Genomic DNA, 22,935 nt, shown 5'->3' with positions numbered 1-22,935 from the left:
TCCACATTTATTTTCTGTTTGTTCTGACCCTCAGAGCTGGAAAAGAAAGAAAGAAACCTGACTGACTAACGTCCATCCAAATCCAGACCTGATGATCTAAGGTGGGGGTCGGCAACCCGCGGCTCAGGAGCCGCATGCGGCTCTTTAGCGCTGCCCTAGTGGCTCCCTGGAGCATTTTCAAAAATGTTTGAAAATGTAAAAAGATGGGGGAGAGAAATATTTTTTTTGATTTAATAAGGTTTCTGCAGGAGGGAAAAACAAGACACAAAGATTAACATTTTCTAATGCTGTAAGAATGTGTAGAAAATACTTTGTAACGCAAAGCAGGTACGTCACTTGCAGAGGGCAAAATGGGAGCCAAGGTATCTGGAGGTTGAGCAGTCAGTCAAAAGACTGCGCTGGAGAAATTTCCGTGTCGCATGTAAGGTGTGTCTCAGAGCAGTTTCAGAGAGGAGCAGGCAGAAAGCTTAGCTGAGGGCATAATCTCCTTTCTGGCCTCACAAGCCCCTTTACTAAAAGCACGCACCACAGCGAACATTGCACAGGAGTCATCAACCTCTCCCCCTTCCACACTTATGGTGCAACATAAAGAAACAACATAACAGGAAGAATGAACTAAGGTGGAACAACAAAACTGCCACATGAAAAGAAACGTGGGCAAACAGAAACGCTCATGCTGAGCCCTAATTAGATCAAGAGACCGCATCCCACAATCCCCTGCTGCCAATAGACCTAAAATGCACATGACCGCCACTACAATATTACTTTTTTTTTCAACTTTATTGTACAAAACGAAAGTACAATACAAAACACAAATTAAACTTCAGAAATGCCAGGGGAGCATTCTTTTGTTCAACTCCTTTTTCATTCATTCATTCATTCATTTTCTGTACCGCTTTGTCCCTTTCGGGGTCACGGGGCTGCCGGAGCCTATCCCGGCTACTTGGGCGTAGGCAGGGGATGCCCTGGACAGGTCGCCAGTCTGTCGCAGGGTAGAATGTCCACAATCACACACCCATGCACTCTCACAGTCACACCTATGGACAATTTAGAGTTGCCAATTAACCTATGAAGCATGTTTTGGACAGTGGGAGGAAGCCGGAGATCCCGGAGAAAACCCGGAGAACATGCAAACTCCACACAGAAATTGATGTATTTTTCATGTCCCCCAGCCGGGACTTGAACCAGGGGCATTCTTGCTGTGAGTCAAGAGCGCTAACCACTGCGCCACCGTGCAGCCCTGTTCGAATCCTCAAAATAAAAATGACATCAAAAATCGGATTTCTTTATTACATTTCTTTAATTTTATCAAAGCAATGAAACATAATTCATTAATATTGAAGCGACCCGGGGGTAAGCCCCGCCTTCAGCCCCTAAGGCTCATGGGAAGTGGGGAGTTTTGGAGTAAAACCTTGAGTGAGCGTGTTGTGAATTGAAGTGACTTCCATGCTTTTTCGGCTGTTAATGTGTGCTAGACTATATGAGCTTAATGCTGAAAAGGAATTTTGGTGTGCTTCCTGTTGATTTCTGCGTGAGGCTATCCGGGGTCGCTCGTTGTATGGGGAACACAGAGTTTTCCAATGAAGCCACTATGCTTGCAGTTTGGCTTCATCTTCGCCGTTAAAGTGATGTCCCGGCTGGGTTGTTTCAATATTGTAATGAAGTTAAACTTGCACAGCATAGTAGTCACGTGACGCGTTGTTCTCCGCAGAATGCACTGCAGGGCAAATAAACATTCAATTGCTAATGCTCATTATGTATTTGTAGTAACTTAGTCATTTTGATAGTAGGCTAATATAGCTAATATAGATACATATTGCATGTGTTGCCTTCATTATAAGGCTTAAATAGGGCTTTTAATATTTTGCGGCTCCAGACATATTTGTTTTTTGTTTTGTTCATCCAATTTGGCTCTGTCAACATTTTGGTTGCTGACCCCTGATCTAAGGCGTGCTTCTGCCTTTTTACTCCAAGACCTCTTCCTTCAGCTGGATTTAACTGTCATGGACAAAGGTGCATTACTTTCTCATCCAGCCTGAGGAGAATCCCAGCAGGTCCCAGCTGCAGCAGCGCCCTAAAGAGGACGTCTGTCTGCCTGAGCTGACGGACAGACAGTCTAATGACGTTTCTGCTGCCTGCAGAGCTCCGTCGCCCGGCTGAGCTGCAGCTGCTTGGCAGGCTTTCAGCTGCCGCTGGATAACAAGCACAACAATTTACTGCCTCCCTGTCACACGTTTACCCCGGAGGCTCACACAGGAAGCCGGTCTGCAGCTCCTGAACCAGAGATCATACATGTGAATGAACTGTTAATAAATCCCATTACAAACACTAGGAAAGCAGCTGCAGGTGATCAATGGAATTTATCTGCCTCCTTTAAGGCGTCATCCTCACGAGAAACCCATGGGAATGCACTTTTATCACACTTTTTATTTACACCTCCATTATAGACTAGATATATTCCTATATCAGACACAGAATTGGCTGGATTGACTCCTGAAATGGATCTGTCTAATATTTATAATATATGGTATTTTCAGAGACTCAGAGCTCCAGTTCCCTCCTCAGAGTGGGCTGTAGTACAAGGTTCATTCAATGAAAATCTTTTTGTTTAAACCACACACAGAAATGTTCAAATCTAATCTAAAGTAAATCCAAACTGTTTAATGAAAGATGATTTCAGTCCTAATCTGTTTTTGTCTGACCTGCCTTTGGAGACGTTTCCCCGAGGAGAAGCAGGTGTCGTCACCATCATCATTAAACCATCAATGAATTTTCTGATCAATCTTCTTGTAGTCTCAAAAGTGTCCGGTTGCCGTTGGAGTTTCATCAGGATGCTTTGTTTCTGTATATAAAGACAGTCAATATTTCAGGTTTCTGTTGCTTAAATGTTTATTTCTTCTGGGGTCTGAGCGCCATCATGAAAATAACTAATAAAAAAACGTGATTGGAGGGACCTGATTGTTTTCACACATCTTTAATTTTTTGCCCCCTCCACATGCTCAAAACTAGAGATGGGCGGTACATCGGTGCCATCAGCCGATATTTGCATAATTTGAGTTTATTGGTGCGGTGTTAGAAAATCTACCGATATTCCTGTTACTGTTTTCAGAAACACTTTATTTTTTAAATGTTTACTTGTTCCCAATTGATTGGGAATCTTCTGTTAACAGTCATGTCAGTAATGGACTGTTTTCAGGTAAATGTTATTTTTTAATGGAGATACATGTTCCTAATATGGTTTGCAGTTATGTCCAATATTCAATAAATGCTCTGAATGCTTTCAGATACATTTATATAAAAGTATTAAAGTGATACTTGTTCCTATGAGATCCTTTGCTGTATGTTAAACAGGTCAAGGACAACGTGATTGTCCAGTAAAAGAAAAGTTGTGCATTTCATTTCTGATAAATCTTGTAGTATCAAAGTGTCAGGTGCCGTTGGAGTGCCGTCTGATAAAACGGAAATCTAAACTTTGTGTTACCGTAGATGCTTTGGTATCTGTATCGGCAAATATCAGCCACAGTTGAAAAGAAATAGCGGTTATTTGTATCGGTCAGAAAAAAATATATTGGCCCATTCCTACTAAAAACTCACCAAAAGTTGCACACACAAAGAATGATTTGGGGCATTACACCCACCACATCCCCCAAAAAATCTAGGGGGCCAAAATTTGTCGGGGGTGTCCAAAGGAAGTTCAGAAATGATTGGGTTGGGATGACTGCAGGACCTACGGCATAGTGTGACATTTTCACACAATACGGTAAAAGAAAACTTTTGCTGGAGAGATTTACATGAAATTCCCCACACACCACCAGGTTAAGTCTACAAACAAAACCAGTGACCTTTGACCTTGACCTCGGCATCACTTGTTGGCAGATTTTGAACAGCGTTAGCGTGGCGAGCTTGCAAAAGTGGTGTCTCCCAGCTGCTTGCACACTTTTCACCAGAATACATCAATCTTCGGTCCAAGCTGAACGCAATGACATACGATATGTGGGCGTGGCCATCAACCTCTGTTGAAAAGGAAATCCAATCATTTACTTTTGTCAACTCTTCTAAAAATTACAAAGACCAACCAAACCATAAAACGGTTGCTATGGAGATGAAACCTACAGAAAAGTTCCCATTCTGAAAGAGTTTCTTTTATTATTTTTTTGGGGAATTTGTCACGTTCAGCAGAGGGGAGAATGTGAGGCGTCTGGCGGCCCCTCAGCCCCTGTCAGGTGGGGGCTGCGAGGGTGGGGGCTGGCAGCTCTTGCAGCGCCGCTCGCTGCCTTAACTCCTTTTTATCTTTGCAAAATAAAGAGGAGATTCAAATTTAGAAAAACGTGTGTATCTCTAGAATAAAAGAGCGAACTTTGTCCGAGCAGAAAACAGTCAGAACACACTTAGAGTGACTTCAGCAGCTGCTTGAAGTCAACCAACAGGTAATGTCCGAAGGCCCTGTGTTCAAATAGAAACATGAAAGCTGTTTGATAATTTCAGGAAGGATCTTTTAAAATCAGAACAAAGAAAATAAACAATCACATTTCATAAAATGTGAAACTCAGTTCTCTGGAGAAAAAGACTTATCATTCAAGTCCACGTCACAGGTTCAAGTCCCCATTTTCCTTACTGCTAGCATTCCTGGAGAGTAAACATCATGAGAAATCCTCTGAAGTCTTTGTGGGCTTTGCAGCTTCCATTGGTTGAGAGCAGGGAGCTGATACCTGGAGGGGGGGGGGGTCAGTCGGCCCTCAGACTCCACCATAACAGTCCGCTCTTCATCCAGCACAGAGCTATCATCTTCTCTGGAGAGGCTGTTGAGGGTTTTATCACTTCAGCTGTAGAGAGCTGCAGCACTTAGCTATCAATCTAGTTCTAAGGTCAAGCAGGCTGGAGGGGGGGCACTTATGTGGAGAGGCTCTTTGATTCCACTGGAAAGAGGAGGGGAGGTCTCTGTAGGGAAATGAGAGGACTGACAGCTCCAGCACAGCATGTTGGACGTTTGGAGGGGTCGCAGTGAGGTGAGCCCTCCCAGCTCAGCTGTTGATCAAAGCATTTTTTCAGACTTGATATCTTATTTGACACCTGAGAGTCCTCCTTGCTGGATCCTAGGTCTGCAGTTGTGAGGACGGCTGTGCGGCAGCGGCCGCACCAGCTGAGAAGCAACAGGGACTCGTGGAGGGAAACCCAGAGAAGTGGCAACGATTCAAAGCTGCATGGAGCAGCACTTCACACTCTTTCATCTGAAAAGCCTCGAAGCAGGCGTTTCTGCCAGAGCAAGCACTCTGAGTGATGCTCTATGAACATGGAGGAGGCCCCCCAACCCCCCCAGCCCACAAACACTGATGAATCTGAAGCAGACACCTTCAAGAAGGTTAAGGAGAACAAATGACCATGAACTTCCCTCTAACATAGAAACTGCATGAACATTTGTGTTTGTGTGTCGGATGGAAACTGGAAAAAAAACGTTCACTGACTGTGAACCAAACAGCAGCTCTCACTTCCTGTTTGAAGGTGATGTAATAACCAAACTACCCGGGACTCAATTCACCAGGTAATGACAGCAGGGGGTTTTACTATGGACGCTTATTTGTAGCATAATTAAAAATAAAAGTCAAAACCAGAAATGCTTTTTCATTTTCAAAATGAAGCTGCATCAAATGACTCAAAATGAAAAAGCAATCCTTCCAAATGCTTTTTTCTTTTTCTGTCACTTAATTAAAATGATAAAGAAAATGGTATTGGACATTTCATTTTCAAAAAGTTCTCTGAAAAATTTTAGCAAAATTATTTAGAAATGTCTAATCTGACAATTAAAATGGATTAACAGAAATTCTTTTTAATGTTCAAAATGTAACTGCATCAAATGACTCAAAATTAAAATTAAATGTCACTCCTTGAAAATACTTTTTATTTTCTTCTTTAACATCTCTCATTCTGTGACATAATTAAAGCAAAAATGTAAAGAGGAGATTGCATTTTTGGTTTCAAATTAACCCCACAAAATGTGTAGCATAAGTCAATACCAGTGTGCATTTCCAGGGGGGGGGAGGATGACATCAGTGCTCACTGTTCATCTGCGCTCTTCACCCTCCCGGGAGTGTTGCCAGATTGGGCGGTTTTGGTTCTAAATTTGCGGGTAAAAAAGGCTTCAGGCGGGTGGGCATAGTTTGGGTGATTTGAATGAGCAATGTCGAAGTAGAAAATGAAAAAGCCTTTTCAACGGACTGACATTTCATTTGAATTTTGAGTCAATTGATGCAGTTACTACGGTGGCCCAGAGGGGTCACAACACAACACATTAACTTTACACACAACACATTAACTTTACACACAACACATTAACTTTACACACAACCCATTAACTTAACACACTTGTGTGTAAAGTTGATGTGTTGTGTTGTGACCCTTCTGGGCCACCGTGAGTTACATTGTGAAAATGAAAAAGCATTTCTCTTAATTCATTTTAATGATCAAATTTGTCATGGTTTGGGTTTCCTTGTATTGGTTTTTGCTTTCCGTTTTGTTTTTTGTCATGGTTGAGTTCTGTTTCCTGTTTTATTTTGAAAGGTTCCCCACATGTCATGTTTTTGAGTTTTACTTCCCTGGTTCCAATCTCTCCTGATCATCTTCACCTGTGTCTGTATTTAAGTCTTGTCTCTGCCTTCCTCTTGTGCTGGTCCATTAACGTCTCTTCCATAACATGCTATGCCCACAGTTAGTTTTGGTTTGTTACCCTTCTCTGCAGCGCCTTTTGTTAAATAAACCCCTTGCCCTGGAACCGTGTGCCTCCCGTCTCTGCATTTCAGGTCCTTCATGGTGACCAGCCCTCCCAACCTGACAAAATTAGACATTTCTAAATGATTTTTGGAACTACTTTACTAAAGAATGTTTTGAAATTGAAATGTCAAATGCCATTTTCATTATTATTTTCATTAAGTGACAGAAAAAGCTGTGTTGAAGAAAGAAAAGGAAAAAGGAAAAAGCATTTGGAAGGATTGCTTATTCATTTTAATTTTGAGCAGCTTCATTTTGAAAATGAAAAAAGCATTTCTGGTATTGACTTTTATTTTGAATTATGCTACAGAAAAACTTCCATATTTTGCAGACTGTAGAGTACAATAGAATAAAATTGTATTGATCCCACAACAGGGAAATTAGTCAGGGAGATAATCAAAGCAGTTCACCTTTTGTGGTCTTGCTGTTTGCAGATTTGTTTCATCACATTTTTAGATGCTTTATTGAGTTTATTGAGTAACAGTGCATTGAATTCTGTGTCCCGACTGACCTTGTCAGTCAATCTCCTCCGTGCCGCGTCTTCGTACAGAATGTGTTCAGTTTGCCAGATGCATAAATTTCTATCATGATCCAGATCTTTGTTTTCATTCCATGACACTCCTCTGTTTCTATGTAGGCTTGAACTTTGAGAGTTTAACATGAGAGAAAAGTGTGAAAATGTTCATGTCTGTCTGAGAAAAGTGTAGAAATTGTGCAGTGAGGAGTTTCACAGCCTTATCCTAGCCCTACCACAGCTTATTTTTAGAACGTAACCCTAACTAATAATAAGTGAACACTGTTTTACTGTCTGCTTCCAGTGGCTGTGATAGGCTCCAGCATGGATGGAGGGCGTGGCCTATTGAAGGAATGAAGAACTTTATTAATGTGACAGTTACAGGGACAGTGTGTTCTTTGTTTGCTGAGTTGCTTAAAGTTTTTTTTCATCCCTAATGTGACATTCACTAATGTTCTCTAACTGGAAACAGTTAGTTAAGAAACATTCGAAATAGTAAATGTTTATGTTTGTTACAAAGGTTAGTTATGTGTCATTAATATTCAGTTTCTACAACAGTGCAGTGGTTTCGGTGGTCTGAAGAATCTCTGTTTTGTAGATTTTTTTATATATATTAAAGTTAAAAATTCTATATTCAAACATTTTAAAAACTATTTCCGAATGATTTGGACTTGGACTGACAGGTGACGGCTGATGCCTTGGCTCAGTGATGCTTTTTTGGGGCGTGTTCCAACTACTGTCAGTCTCGTCTGTCCTTTCTCCCTTTAGCACACTCTCCCCTGACAGCCGCAGAGCAGTGGATGCTGCAATGATGGCTTTCTCTGAATAACTGTAAAAAATGAATTTATTTTTGCAGCATACAGTAAAATAAATCACTGTCGGTCATGAGTAACCCTTTTAATTCAAATTGTATTGAGCCTGTTGAGCAAATTTTGCCATTCCTTCAGTTTGTTTTCTAATATGCATCAATCTTTAAATATTTGCTGAGTTAACTTTATTCATTCATTATTAGCCATAGGGGCCCCCAACGCCAGAGAGCAGGGGGGCACAGGAGCACAGAGAGCTGGGCACAGGAAACCAGCATGGCCACCACTGCTTAGACTCTGGCCCCCCAAACAGGGATGTGGTGGGGGACAGAAAGATCAGAGGTCCAACCTTCCTTTCTTAATTCATGTGTGTATGTGTAAGTGTATTTTGTTGTGGTTTAAAGGGTGTGTAGGGCACTAGATTCTCTTGCCGGCTGGCAGTGATGTCCAATCAACCCCCCCACAGAGGGTCTCACATGGCTCAGGTGATCAAATCAACTTTTACCGTGATACACATTGCACTGTTTTCCCGTCATAAAGACTTCTTAGCGTACCGTCACAGCCAGCGTTTCCTCAGTAACCGCCTTGCAGAATGTCTTCACCGGACTAAAGTACAAAGTGTTGTACCTGACATTGATACAGACGAAATATAACATTTGAATAAGCAAATTATCCAAGGATTGCAAAGCGCGGTAATTCCATTATGAATTCCATTATCGTAATTTCCTGGCCAATGAGTGAAAAGATCTTTATTTAAATGGTTTTGTCTACAAGCTTTGGTCTAGAACATGGGAGTCCCCGTGATGACAGTCTGAATACAGACCAAATGCAAGGTTCAGGACTTGATCCAGTCCAAATTACGTGGACTCGGTCAGGACCAAAAGATGTTTCTAGTCTGAACACACCTGGAGTGTTTTATAATAGTCCTCAATGAGATTTGAGGGAGAGACATTGTTTAATCTTCGAGGTACAGTTGAGGTGCAGGAATCTGAACCTTCCATTTAGTTTTTGGACGCCTTCAGGGTTCTTAACCTGCAGCTTTTCAAAGTACGATTTCTTTTTTTGGACTCTATACAGCAGGGAATGGCTTCACACACGCTACACTGTTACATCCACTTAGTCATCTGACTCTGAGACCTGTTATTTCAGAAAAGGATGGAGATAGTAATGCTTAGCCAGCACAATTCAGTATTTTCACACCTTGTTCAGGTAATATGATATGGATTAGTTTTCACATAAGCTAATGTCAATATTTGCAGAAACGTTAAGCTGATTTGGCATTAAGCCTCTTTTAGGCTCGAGCTTTTTTTGAATCTCCAGATTTTTAGCTGAAATGTTAGCATTTTAGCGATAGCAGCTACAGGTTTCAGCCATGACTCAATAAAATTCCTGCAGGAAATAGAATCCTTCTAGGGGAAAATATTTAAAATATATTTTAAAATATATAAAATAAAATAGAAAATATTTCTGTTTTGGTTTTCTTCTGCTCCTCATATTTACCTGGCTGATGACTCCAGCTGCATCGAGTCTCCTTGTTGTCAGCGGTCACTGGGGACGGCAGTTACAGTCTTTTCAACAACACTGAGTGACTCAGAGGCCTTTGTCAGGGCTGACACAGAGGGCCGTTTACCTTGTCGAGGCCCTCAGGCAGACAGGAGTGTTTTTCCTCCCGGCGCAGGTAAGCCGTGTTAGCTGTCTGCTTGCAAACCCCCGCGGTGGCTTCACGCGCGTTTGTTCCAAGATGCCGCTTTCAAAGCAGACAGCTCGTCAAAATGACTGAGAGGCAGAGCTGCAGAAATTAAGGGATGGGGGGACAGAACTCCGCCTGGAGACGAGGCATCCCTCATAAATGTGGTGACCTTGTGTCTCACAGAGTCACAGCCTCTAGATGATGGATTTGATGGAAAACTGACCCCCCCCCCACACACACACACACACACACACATCCCCCCAGCAGATGTTCCTCCAAACCTCTTTCCACTTAGCTTTTTCTTAAAGGAAACAAAGTTTCAGAAACGTTCGACCAATTTGGAAAGAAGACTTCAAAAGTCCATTTTTTTTCATGGGCCATTTTGTCCCTTATTGTGTTTCTCCATGGGGGGGGGTCAGCAATAGCTTTGCAATCATCTGGCAATCACCATCCATAACGAAGCTATTCACTGGAAATTATGTGGGCTTCATTTCACACAATTGTGAGGTTGGGGTGTGTGTGTGTGTGTGTATGGGGGGGTTGGCCTCCTTTCTCCCCATCTATTTTCATTGTTGTGTTGTCTGTGGTGGAAATCACAGAGCCGCTGTAATCAGAGCATTCGATGTGGGGCACTTTTCATCTGCATTTCACTTTCTAGCCTTGTCTGGCAAATCAATGGAACATTTCACCAGGAGCATCCAGGGTTTGCAGCGAGACCAGGAAGGGAGAAAAAGTGGATTCAGACCACTGCTGCCCCCCCATAATGCCCTGCTCCATCCCCTCGTATTCATCACAGAGGACGGGAAGAATAATGGCGATGTACGGAAAACAAAATCCACATGGGACGTGTACTACATCATTCAGATTTAACTCTGCCATCTGCTACAGCAGTGTCAGTGTTTAAGATGAAGCATTTACACCAACGACTGAGACGGGACGCTTTGGGACGATGGGGTCAGAGACACTTCTGTAACACGGGTTTCTTCCACTGCTTTATTCCAAAATGATTTCCTTTCCATGCTTATTTCTGGACTTTAGAAGACGGGAAGCAGAAGATCTTCTGTTTGTGACTGTCCAATTAAAATATGACATATGTAAGCCAAGTTTATGTGACAGCTTTTGAGAAGGAGACGTCTCACCCTGCAGACGACACATAAGCTCCAGTGTTAAAGGGTTGAATTCAGAACCAGAACACGACAGGTGTGCATAGAGGTGGAAAGCAGACACTTTTAAACTTTCTGGGGGATGGACCAGCCCCGCCCAGAAAAGCTTAGGCTCCACCCCAATCAGGACATGCAACAGACACTGCTGAGGAAGAGGAGGAGGGAGCTCATAGGACTGCAGCTCAGCACCAGACCAGCGTCTTATCAGGATGATGAAAGATACGGTGGTTTCTGTCCTGAAAAAGTTCTGACTGTGAAGCTTATGGATGACGCTGAAAACAAGCTCCACCCACACCGCCTACCTGCTTTAGATTCAAAACAGCAGATCTCCTCTTTGTTCTGATCAAACAACCATTGTCCTGTTTCTCTTTTTTCTAAAGCAACACTTTGTTCAGACGGCCTTCGGGTCTGAAACAGCCCCTCCCCTTGTTTTCCATTTCACTTGAACTGCTTGTACAGTGATCCCTCGCTATGCGGTTTACTTTTCACGGTTTCGCTACTTCACGGATTTGCATCGTGCATTGTGTTCTGCATTCTGATTGGCTAAAAAGTCCCTCCGCTTCTTCTCTACCTGTGCGTCAATAACGTTGCAGTTTAATATGTACACGTACGTAAATCAGCTTGCCAAATTTACAACACGTAAATGCAAATTCTCTTGCAATTTCGAGTTTCTCTAAAACCCATAGAAAAAATAGCAACAACTGCCTATCACTATGTTCTTCTCCTGTACAAACACAGCTGCACCGCGGGCTTCAAGAAGAAAACACTGCAGAGCGGAGTCAGGATGCAGCGGCTCAGTCTGTAGAGCAGTGAAATACACCTGAGTCACTATTTGTCCCACTGTACTTTGTATTTTTTTCAGAATCATTTTAAATTTTCTCCCGTTTAATCCAATTACTCGGGTCGCGGTGGGCGGGGCTAATCTCCGTAATTTGAAGCCTTCTGTTCACATTGATGATTCAAATTATTATTTGACAGTAAAGTACAGAAGTTATTTGTTGAAAAAAACGTTTTTAAAGTACTTTTATTTGTGAAACAAATGCTAGAGCCTGTAAAATGGTTTGTTCTTTCTGTTCTATGTATAATAGAGTATTTAATTGTATAATAATTGTAAAAAAAAATAAAGGTTTCTACTTCACGGATTTTGCCTATCACGGGTTCTTTCTGGAACGTAACCCTGCGAAAAACAAGGGTTTACTGTATATCATCTGATTGGTCAGGACTTTGGCTCTCACTCCTTTCTCCTTGCTGTTATCCTTCAGCAAACAGGAACGAAGCAAACTTAAATAATCCTCTAAAAAACACTAAATCGAATGTTTAGCATCAAACGGAAAGAACTTTTTTGTACAACAAATATCGGAGCCGACTTAACGCCTCATCCTGCTGCTCGCTCTGCTTTTCCCTGGAATGCGTGACCTTCAGGTTGCACCCCCGGTCCGTCTAATTGAAGGGAGAAAATACCTGTGGGGAGAAGTTGTGTAGTTTTATTGACGAAATGTCAGGCAGAGATCAGAGGCGCCTAACAGCCTAGGCTGCATTCTTCTTGTTGGTGCTCTGAAGGCGTCGCCCCGGACTGCATCAGTGCTGCTCTAACCTGAGAAGAACTGAGGAATTTTCTGTGTTTTGCAAAACCAGGAAAATGAAAGTTTTGTTATTCGTCTCAGCCTTTTATCTACTAAAGAATTCAGACTTCAGTGATTTTGGAGGAAGAGGCAGCGCATAAAAAAACAAATGACCCAGCAAGTATATACCGGACAGATGTTGGAGGCGGAGTCAGCTGTTTCTTTGGGAGGAGCATGGGGGCCCCTCCGCAGAAGGGTCCTCAGCAGATGGGTTAAAATCAGAACAACTAAACAAAGTTGGCTTTCATTCTGCATGTGTGAAACAGTAAGAAGTCTGGAGTTGGAGGCCTCTTTAAGGAGACACTGACATTTAGAAAAAAAAGATTTTGCAATTCACGTTCTCCTCTATTTACTAGGGGTGTGTATTAGCAAGAATCTGGCAGTACGATACGTATCTCCATATTCTACCGGAACACATTTTCTTTCTTTATTTTAAAGTATGACTGAAAAAAAAAACTCTACCTGAATTTCAGTATGTCTTTCGTTGTCAAAATAATGTCCTCGGTTTTATGCAAATTTGAGATGGCTAAATTAGCATTCTGCTTTTCCCCAGGCTTCGACATGTTTATTTTGGATGATTTAATTTAAACCAAATCCAAAAATTAATGAAACATCTCAAATCTGGAACATTTTCTCTGAATAAGTGAGAAAAGCTTTCACTCTGAAAACCTTCAGGTCCAGAATCAAAATGTTCTATTAGCTCAAAGGTCTGCAGCGGAACGTTTTTGGTCTTTTTCATTCATATTTTTAAGTGATTTCAGAATTTACTGTTGCTGTCTATATGCCTTTAATTTCTTTCTTTCTCCCTCTCTCTCTAAATGACCTTGTGCATAAATTCTGATCCATAAAAACGCCAGCCTTGCCTTCATCATGTAGTTCTGCAGGAAACACGATCTGCACTGTAAAAAATGTTTTTTTTAGTTTTGGTTCTGTGAGGAAAGGTCGCTTCTTTTTTTTCTGGAGGAGTGCTGTGATAAACCATCCAGGGTGTTACCCTACCTCTGTCTGACAATGGCTGGGATAGGCTCCAACATCATTGCGACATTAAAGGGGATCAGGTAGATGCATGATGGGTGGATGGATAGAATGCTGTGATTGTCCAGTCTTCAGCTGTTCAGGACTTCAGGTTCTCCCATCTCCTAACAGCAGGAGAGTCTGGGCTCCTCTCCTCAGGACGGGCTTCTCCTGCTGCCTCCTGCTCGCAGAGGATTTGGTTTTTGGAGGCGGTTCTGATGGTACAGATCTTTACCAACACAGAGGAGTTTCAGTTCCACTCAAACAAGTATTTTCAGTTTTCAGTGAGCAGTCAATCAAAGTCTGGGAAAAGCCAAACTGTTTCAGGCTCCTGTAGTCTGATTTGAGTTCAGCAGTTAGCAGTTTAGTTGGACATCAGAGAAAGGCATGAGTCAGAGACATGACTCAGTTCACATCCACAAGATATTTTGGTGAACTCTCTGGACAGCAGGGTTGTAGCCCACCCATCCTTAGTGTTTTTCAGACCTGAAAGTGATTCTTTCTGATTTCATCATTAACTTTAAGAAATACTGCTGCATTGACTGCAGTGTAAATGGCAACTTCGTCATGCAGCCACAGCCTCACCGTTGACACAACTGTGACAGTCGAGAGAAATAAAGGCCATTGGTTTAAACATTTCAGTAAGGGAGCCAGTTTAGCTCGTGCTGGTTTGCGGCGCCTTCCGTCCGTGAAACCCGGGTTCGACTCCGGGCTGCTCCCTGTTCCCTTCTCTACCTCTGCCGGTTCCAAGCCCGGTTTGAGAAGGTTGCGTCAGGAAGGGCATCCGGCGTAAAACATTGCCAAATTTACCATGCGACTCGTTCGCTGTGGCGACCCCTGATGGGAGAAGCCGAAAGTGGAAGAAGATCTCACTTTTGGACAAATCCAGATCAGGTTCTGAACAGACATTTAAAAACAGCAGCTTTGCTGTAGCCTCTGAGAGTGAACGCTGACTGAACAGGAGGAACGGATCTCCTGGAAAAGGTGTGGTTTTCTTTCTTCATAAAGAGACATTTTCTACAAGGAAAAAACATGAAGTTAGCACAAGCTCAACATACTTTTGGTATTTGTCCCAGCGGTGTCATGGCTGTCACCCCTCTGCCCCGGGCGCTCAGGTGGGGTTGCGCGGCGTTTGTCAGGTGGGGTTGGGTTTCAGCGCTCTAATCTGCGGAGCAGAGAGTGGCTGACAGGCTGACAGGAAGGGCCCAGCTGTGACGGCTCCGTGGCAGCCTTATGATGAATTGCCTCTCCTGAATGATAGCGCTGTAACGGAGTGATAGCGACGGCGGATTGTTCTGTCAGCATCTCACCGGTGACCGCTAGATAAAAAAATAAACAGGGGAGATGAAACGCCGCGCCGCCTGCCTCCCCATCTTTTGGTTTCTCATTAAAGCTGCCACCTCTCACGCGTTTCCATTCGCAGCCGTGGAAAGAGAAAGGAGGAAAGCATCACATCGCGTTTCTGCAAATGTGGTGAACTTTTAAATGACTGAGAGCTGCATTCACATGCTTCACTTTCAAAGAGAATAACAAACACACTTCTCACTCTTCAGTGTTTCTTGTAGTTGTCTCTGCGTGCAGATATATTTACCCAAATGTTCTGTCTCCTTGCAGCTCAGATGACTACTATGAATACGGGCCCAGCGGGGAGTCGTATGAGTCGTACGGTGAGTCGCAGACCTTCCTCCTCCAGTGTTTAAAGCTTCAATTAGATCTTTTTCCATTTCCTGGCTCTGCTGGGGTTTTTCAGGCTTCCTCTCAGTTGCCATGGCGCCCGGCTAATGGAGTTTTGGTGTAGAAACATTCTGAATGAATAAGTTAAAAAGTAATTTCTTGCAAATTAGAAACTCTTCAGCTCATTTGTATAATTAGGAGGGAGCAGCAGCACTCAAAATCACAAATTCTCAGCCATAGTGGACTTTCAGACGCACTCAGAGAAACTAAAAGAAAAACTTAAATTCTTTTTTCCCCTAGATTTTTGGATAATTGGATGAAAACTGAGTTATTAAGCATTTCCCTTAATTGCTAAATGTTCTTGGAGATTTTTCTTACTCAAACTGTCAAATTAGACATGTTTTTATCAGTGTCAGATTTCTTCTTTGTTTAAAACCAACTGAAATCATTGAACTAACTGGATGTAAAGCAAGTGGTGATAAAAATGCTAAAGAGAATCATTCAAACTCCATGATGATGATTGTATTGGGCTGTCTTTGCATATGGCTGAGGAGCAGCAGGCAGTCAGGCAGACTTTGAACAGGCTTTAGAAAGCTGGTTTTCTGGAAGGAGGATGGAGGAGGCCAAGGTTCCCCGCATGGAAACCGGCCAGGATCACAGCACTATGAGAATGTGCCTGAGTGGAACAATAGGAAACCGACGACCTCTGCATGAACACCCGAGTCTGCAAGTTTCTCCACCAAAGTAAAACTGTAAATGTTAAAGTCAGATTGAAAAATGTTGTGTTGTTTGAGCTGCTCTGGAATTTGTGAAGCAAAGATGAAAATGGATCCGAAGCGACAGCCTGTTTGACATTTATGCCTTTTCTTTCTCACTCATTGAAATTCCCTGATGCCAGCAGCTCACAGGTTACAGCAGGAAGGGATTTGGTTTGTATCAGTAAATCAAATAACAGCTTTTTTGGGGTCATTTTAAATAGCTGCCCCCCAGTTTAGAAGTGGTTTATCATGTTTGAAAGGAGCCTCGGTGCGGTTCAGATAAGACTAACCACGGAGACAGCGTTCAGCAGACCTGTGTCAGCGTTTGACAGGACACAGTGAGAAGTGGGCCAAGGTCAGAGCTGCTGCAGAGGCGCTCTCCTGCCCGCCGCTCCGGCACGCCGCTGCTCTGCAGCTCAAGGTGGCTTCTCCTTTTAGAGTCTGTGGCCTTTAGGTGAACTTCAGTCAGTCGCTGTTTGCTTGTGGTTTTCTAAAATTATCCCGGTGTGCCTGCAAAGACAAGAATGCCGAGCTGACAGTCAGACTCTCCCACTGAATTACTGAAATGTATAATTCATTTTAGAGGAAAGCAGGGTGTCATGGAGGGAAGGACAGATGCGTATTCACAGCTGATGTGTGATGAGAAGATGTGGAAATGAAAAATGAAAAAATGTTAGTAGGGTCTAACTGAGGTCAGAGAAAAGGAGAACAGGAGAACCGCTCAGACCAGATTATCACGGAAGCCTGAAAATAGGAAAAGAACACTAATCCTAAGAAGAAGAATCACTAGAAAGTAGGAAAATGAATGCAGCGAGGAATTTGACCTAAAAAGAAATCTGAGATTAAATTAAGGAGTTCCTCAAAAGCATTCCAAAAGTAAAAAAATTAAGATAAAAAGATAGAATTACTTTAAATTAAAAGTAATAAGTATTGTTTTTTAGTTTTTAGCAATTTCTATTTAATTTTGTGAGTTTTTACAGTATGTGGCTAACTGTAGTTCATTTCGATGACAGTGATCAAAAACTAGTGTATTATATGGAAATGACTTATTTTACAACAAAAAGTGAACAAAATGAGAATCTTACTAAAATAAATCCTCATAAAATCTAAAAGTAGCATTTATTCACAGAACATGAAGCCACGTTTTTGTGTCCAAAATAATGACGATCGATGTTAAAATTGAAGCAAAAACTACAGTGAAACTTGAGGTTTTGTTATTCTTGAATCAATGTTTCTACTGTGGAGAGTTTAACTCATGTTATTAGTAATTGCCTGATTACTAGATCCTAGCTCTTAATGAGACAAAGAAATCAGTGTGAAGTTTGCTTCTCTGGGTATTTTACCATTACTTTTCTCTGCTGCTTTGTGTCTCTGACTACACCTGTTTGTCTGCACGTTTTCACAGTTTAGCTTTTAAAATTCCTGTTTGAACAAAGGGTGATCATTGAAACCATTTCAGTTTTCCTGCTCAGCCTTTTACTGAAACCATCAACACGTGACTGTAATTCTTCCTTCCTGTTTATTTTTGATTTGTTCTACGGTTTCAGTCTTTGTTTAAAGCATTCACTGGACTGCCCCTCCCCATACGGAAAAGCTGAAATAACATCAGATGTTGCATCATCTAAATGATCTGTAGGAACCATCAGATACTCATGGAAACTTGATTCAAAGTCTGAAATATTTTACGTGTAGACCAAAGCAGACAAAAGACGATGAAAACAGCTTTAGGGTAAAAGTATTGGCAGAAAAATCAAAGTAAACCTGTATGTTTCCCCACCAATGTTCTATTGGATTTGATGGATAAAAAATAATTTAGTGACATCAGAAAATATGCTTACTTCCTGTTCTTTGTAGTCAATAGAACTTCAAGAAGTGAAAGGGTTTGAGCACAGGGCCCTGTGGGACACCTGAACAAATCCAAACCGCTGCAGCTGTTTGACTGAATGTTCTTTGAACCCATTGCTCCTCAGACTACAGAGGAGGGGCTGAGGCTTGATCCTGGTCAGAAAGTGATGAACATTTCAGGAAAGCAGCTCTGAAACTGCCCCCTCCACCTCACCCAGTAGAAAGTGCAAAGCTTTTCAAACTTTCCTGACGCTCATTAGAGTCTGGATCAGCCCAAGTAAAAAGCCTTCTAAGGATGCTGTGAGGTTCTTGCAGGAGAGCGGACAGTTCAAAGGCAACAGATAAACAGCGCTGATGAGCATTCTTGTTCTCCAAACACAAGGTTACCTTGGTGTGTTTCTTCAAAGTGACTGTCGCAGGAATGGTGACAGCTTTAATTAAGGCCGATTGGCTGTGTGTTGCCAGCAGAGAGGAAAGAAAGCAGGCTTTGTGCGCCTGAGCTGTGGGGAAGTCTCAGCACTGGCTGAAGATCAGACAAAGGGCCCGTCAATACTGGCACTTTCACACTGACAGGAGCAGCGGGTGAACAGGCCTGATTCGGGCTAATGGTAATTGTGACCTTTTTGCTGGGAGCCACTAAATGGGTCCTTTTCAAGTAGCTATTTGATCCTCTGATTCAATTATCTGAGATGAATCCTTCCAGGTGAGAGCGAGGCGTCTGGTGAAAGAGCGCTTTTGTTTTTTCGCCAGCAACATCCATACCCAGACAGAGCGTCCTCCACTCCAGCGGAGGAGAACGTCCTGTGTGTCAAGCCTCCAGGCTTGTTGTGACTGAATGATTTAAATGAAGCGCCTCTGTAATCGGTCCCCATCTGTTTATTTTCTTTTCTTCTTAATCAGGTCAGGAAGAGTGGGCAAATTCTCGCAGCAAGGCCCCACCAGCAAGAACAACCAAGGGAGTCTACAGAGACCAGCCGTACTCCAGATATTGAACTGTTTATACGAGCCGCACCTGAGCTCCCCCCCCCCTCCCAAGTAATGGATTTTTTTTTATGGACGCTCCCACCTTTTTAGAATTAAAATGAAAATAATTTAGTAAAAAAAATAAATAAAAAAGACTAAACTGGAATCCCCCTGAATAATTAAATACATCAAACCCTCACTCCCCCCCCCATCCCCTCCAGGAGATATGACTGGATCAGAAGAATAAGAAAGAAAAGCCCACAGTAGGTTACGTTTCCTCTCAGCTCTGTAAATGTTGAGGAATGTTTCCCGGCTAGCAGCAGTCGGCTGATGAAGGAAAGTCTCTGCGCAGCAGAACTCTTCCTCCTCTGTCCTTTAGACCTCTGAAATGTAGTAGCTTAGCTTAGGACAGTGCGGTTCTGGGTAGACTCTTCGCAGAACTACACTTCAGTAACTGGTGAAACTTGTGTCCCCTGTAAATGAGATATCTGCAAACTGGAAAAGAGAAACCCGTCTGTCTGTACACATATTGTATTGCTGTATCCTCCTCTTTTGTAAAATAGTAGTCTGTTAAGGGGCTTATAAAAGCATGGTGTGCCACTGTGGATATTGACTAATGTTTTCTTCTAAGCAGCCTGTTGTAGTTGTGTCCATCCATCCATCCATCCATCCTCCCCAAACATCCAGCTGTGCAGAAGTGCTGCTCGTCCTCTGAGCTGCGGCGCAGTCCCAGCCTCCTCATGTCTGTGCTTTCATTCCTTAGGTTGTCTAAATAAGTACTTTAATGTTATTCTGTTTTCCAAACTTTTAAATAGCAAACCTTTCTAACTTTTGACGGCCTAATATTAATTTTTAGGATCCTAAACATCCGTCCGTCTGTGGATTAGTTGAGCTTTGAGCTTATGTAAGCCCTTTAATATTTCCTTCTTTGTTGATGCTGAATAAACATTTTTCAAACAAAGCTCCTGTGTTGACGAGAATAATTATGGTCTCTTAAAAAGCTTCATAATTTAAACTAACATAAATATGTGTGGAGAAGCGGTCCTGATAGTTGTAGCGTCGATCCCAGAGTGGACACAGGCGGAGCAGCAGCAGCATCCATCCTCAAACGTCTGTTTTTGGCTAGACTCCATTCTGGCTTCATTTTGACCGGAAACCTCTCCGCCTGAGGTCTGGGGGGGTTAACGGCGTCTCGAACCTTCATCCCCGGAAAACCCCCATCAGCGGAAAACCCCCAACCTCTGAGCGTTCACCTGCGTGAAAGGCGGGGTGACTGGGGGAGGTGAAGGGCAGGAGGGTGGGGCTTCTCTCTCTCTTCCTTCTCTGTTTTGATCTCTCTGCTGTCCTCTGGTCATGCGACCCTGCCGGTCCGTTAAATTGACCCCCAGCTGACCTCCGCAGGCAGGATGGCAGTAGCTGTTTTAACAGACCTCCGTCCCACCAGGTAAACAAGCCGACCCAGTTAACCCTCCCCTAACACAGATGTTCATAAACCCTCTAAACCGTAGTGTAATGTCATGTTTCAGCCACATCCATAATTAGACGTGTGGAATCAAAAGCAGCTAAAGCAGACAGATAAATAGCAGTAATATTTCAGCAGTAAACTCTGTTCTAAGACACTGATAAAAGGATCAGCTGTGCCCACGTTGTGTTTCATGATGATGCTGAACAGGTGTCCCACGGTGAACCTGAATGCTCACGGCTCTGTTGGTGTTCCTCCCCAGGCTGAGGACCCGGCTGCTCAGCGCCGTCTGTCCCCCGACGTGCCACATCAAGGCGGTATGTTTGCTGTCGTCTGTTCGGCGGGTTGGGGTGTTGTATCGCACATTAGCCTTAGCATTAGTCAGTGTGTATGAAACACGGCAAAAAAGGCCAAGACGGGGGGAGGGGGTTGGGAATCCTTTTCCTCACATCCTCCCACCGCATTTTAGTTAGCCTGAAATTTGCAGGAGGTGAAGAATACAGTAACAAAAATTTGACTAGTGTCAAAATGAGACACCGACTAACTTACCGTAGAAAACTGACGAGTGGTTTGAGGAATTGCACATTTTACCCGGAAAATATCCCAACTTGTACTGCACGGATAGAACAAATTCAAGAAGCAGGTTAAAGACAAAATTGTGGACTATTTAAACACTGGATTTGTTTGCATGGATACTACACACTGATTTAGTGATCTACGAAGGAATCTGAGATTGCTGCAGCCTCGTGCGCAGATTTAACCCTTGTGCTATCTTAGATGACCCCCCCCCTTACATTGACGTGTTCTCCCTACCATGACAAAGGTGGATAAAGGTGGAAAGATTTCATGTAATCCATGGACACCAGTGAAGATCACAAATCATTGAAGAAAAAAGGTTCAGAGCACTGTCTAGTGGGTCTAGATGACCCAACTCCCAACGGTAAAGTGCCTAGGATAGCACAAGGGTTAATAGCTGGTCAGGCAGAACATTCTGGTGGCTAAGCAAGGTCATGCACGCACATGCCAACATAAAGTACCATTTAAATATAAGTTGACCCTGTAACACCAGAGCTTTTCCAGTGTTGATGTTCTTTGAATTACCGTAACGCTTCAACCATTCATGCACCTCTGAAGTGGACAAAAGTGGCTTTGCATGGTACTTACTATTGGAAGATGCTAACTGTTGGCTGATGCTAACTGTTGCTAACTGATTTGTTACAGCTACCTGATCAGTCTGCACATGTGCAAATATTACGCCCCTTCCGCTGAAGCGTTTTACAGTCAGAGTATGTCTTCAAATGTTAACGACAATATAAGTTATGAAAACGCTTATTGGATTATTATTTTTTTCTTAATGTTGACAGAAAAAACGAAGGAAAAAAGAAAAGTAACAGTTCAGGAATGCTCGGTCCTGCAAATGACTACAAATGTTTTCTTCTTCTGTTTTATTTATTGGTAGTTTACTCCCCAAGATAAGAGGATACAGCGACAATTACTGACACGTTATTCACGGCTAAAGCGCCTACAGCAGCCCGTGATGTCACCTCTGAGTAACCATTATGTAAATAATGTAGTGAAGGAATGCTGACATAGTCAGTCTGAATGAAATGAAAAAGCAACAGTTTTGATACAATTCTACTACAATGTGTCCTCAACTTGTTGTGAGATTCAACGTTTACTGACCTCACCTATTTTATTGGTATTTTAATAGTTAAATGACGTTTATATTGCACATTAAAAAGCATCTCTATAAAAACACCAGAGTTCACCAAAAGGTTAATTTCCTAGTGTTGTCCTTGGACAGTTGGTACATTTGTGTTTCTTAAAGCAAAGTTAATTACCAACAACAACCAGCATCTCTCACTGAAGGAAACTATCACTGCTCTAGAAAGGAAAGGCTTAACATATCTCCATGCTTGATCCGTCTTCTATGTGTTGGAGACGCATTCGTTGGTTTTTGGTATTCAAATGTTTTTTAACTTTGTGGTGGGGTCACAAGGTGAACGTCTGACCCTGCAGAGAAACGATGGTCAACAGGTTTGATCCAAAAAGCCACAAAGTGAGAAGTTCTGCAGGGGATGCAGCTTTATCACGATTCATCAAATATTTACAGCACTTTGAAGCAGCTTGATCTCCTCATGATAGATGTTTAGGAAGAAGCCGTTTTTCTGAACCCTCAAATCCTCCCCATCCCCTGAAGGGGATCAGGACTTCTTCCTCCTTTTGTCCAAAAACACTGTTTACCGTCTGAGCGCAACCCCGCCCCCCCCCCAGCCTATTAGAAGAGAGCAAATCCAATGTCCGTCTGATTGAAGCATGAATGTAAATAAACACATTCTCCATTTCTTATATCTTCCTTTCTCTTTTTCATTTTTCCAACAGGCGTCAGGAAAGACACTAAAGCTCAGTCCAGACATTTGAGCCCAAACAGACTGGATGCAAAGCAGCCCCCCCCCCTACAAGAAAAACAAAGAGCCTTCGATCTCCCACAGTTTGGACTGAGGTGAATCCTGCAGTGGGACGAGTCCAACTCACCAGGATGGAGATCCAGAGGAAGGGTGGAATAGTTGTTACATACATCCCACTTAATCAGTGTCCGGAGAAAGAAGAGAATGGGGGGGGGGGGGACTTCCTCTTCCTCGGGGATGCTGGAAGAAAACTT

General features: G+C 42.8%; 1 protein-coding gene and 1 long non-coding RNA gene across 4 annotated transcripts in view; one reads left to right on the top strand and one right to left on the bottom strand.

Moving 5' to 3' along the window:
• khdrbs3 (KH RNA binding domain containing, signal transduction associated 3) overlaps positions 1–22,735 on the top strand; it is a 121,094-nt gene extending 98,359 nt beyond the window's left edge. The window contains exons 8-11 of one of the 3 annotated variants that reach the window (XR_002874180.1): positions 15,186–15,238; positions 18,749–18,883; positions 20,536–20,590; positions 22,656–22,735. Coding sequence is in view for 1 of the 3 variants with exons in the window: in XM_004074250.3 (XP_004074298.1) it covers positions 15,186–15,238; positions 18,749–18,840 (145 nt within the window). In the remaining 2 variants the exon portion in view is untranslated. Of the gene's footprint in view, positions 1–15,185; positions 15,239–18,748; positions 19,773–20,535; positions 20,591–22,655 lie in introns of those variants that run through there. The other 2 variants (XR_002874181.1, XM_004074250.3) reach the window with 2 other exon arrangements.
• Positions 12,265–15,251, bottom strand: LOC110015992. The gene is made up of 3 exons (XR_002291248.2): positions 15,163–15,251; positions 14,630–14,890; positions 12,265–12,539 (listed from the first exon to the last, which is right to left on the bottom strand). It is a non-coding gene; the product is annotated as an uncharacterized LOC110015992 (long non-coding RNA).
• Positions 22,736–22,935: the final 200 nt, after the last annotated feature.

This window comes from Oryzias latipes, chromosome 11 (assembly GCF_002234675.1).
Source record: "Oryzias latipes chromosome 11, ASM223467v1".
Lineage (NCBI taxonomy): Eukaryota > Metazoa > Chordata > Actinopteri > Beloniformes > Adrianichthyidae > Oryzias > Oryzias latipes.
The sequence above is the reverse complement of the archived record's forward strand: the minus strand, read 5'-3'. Positions and strand labels throughout refer to the sequence as shown.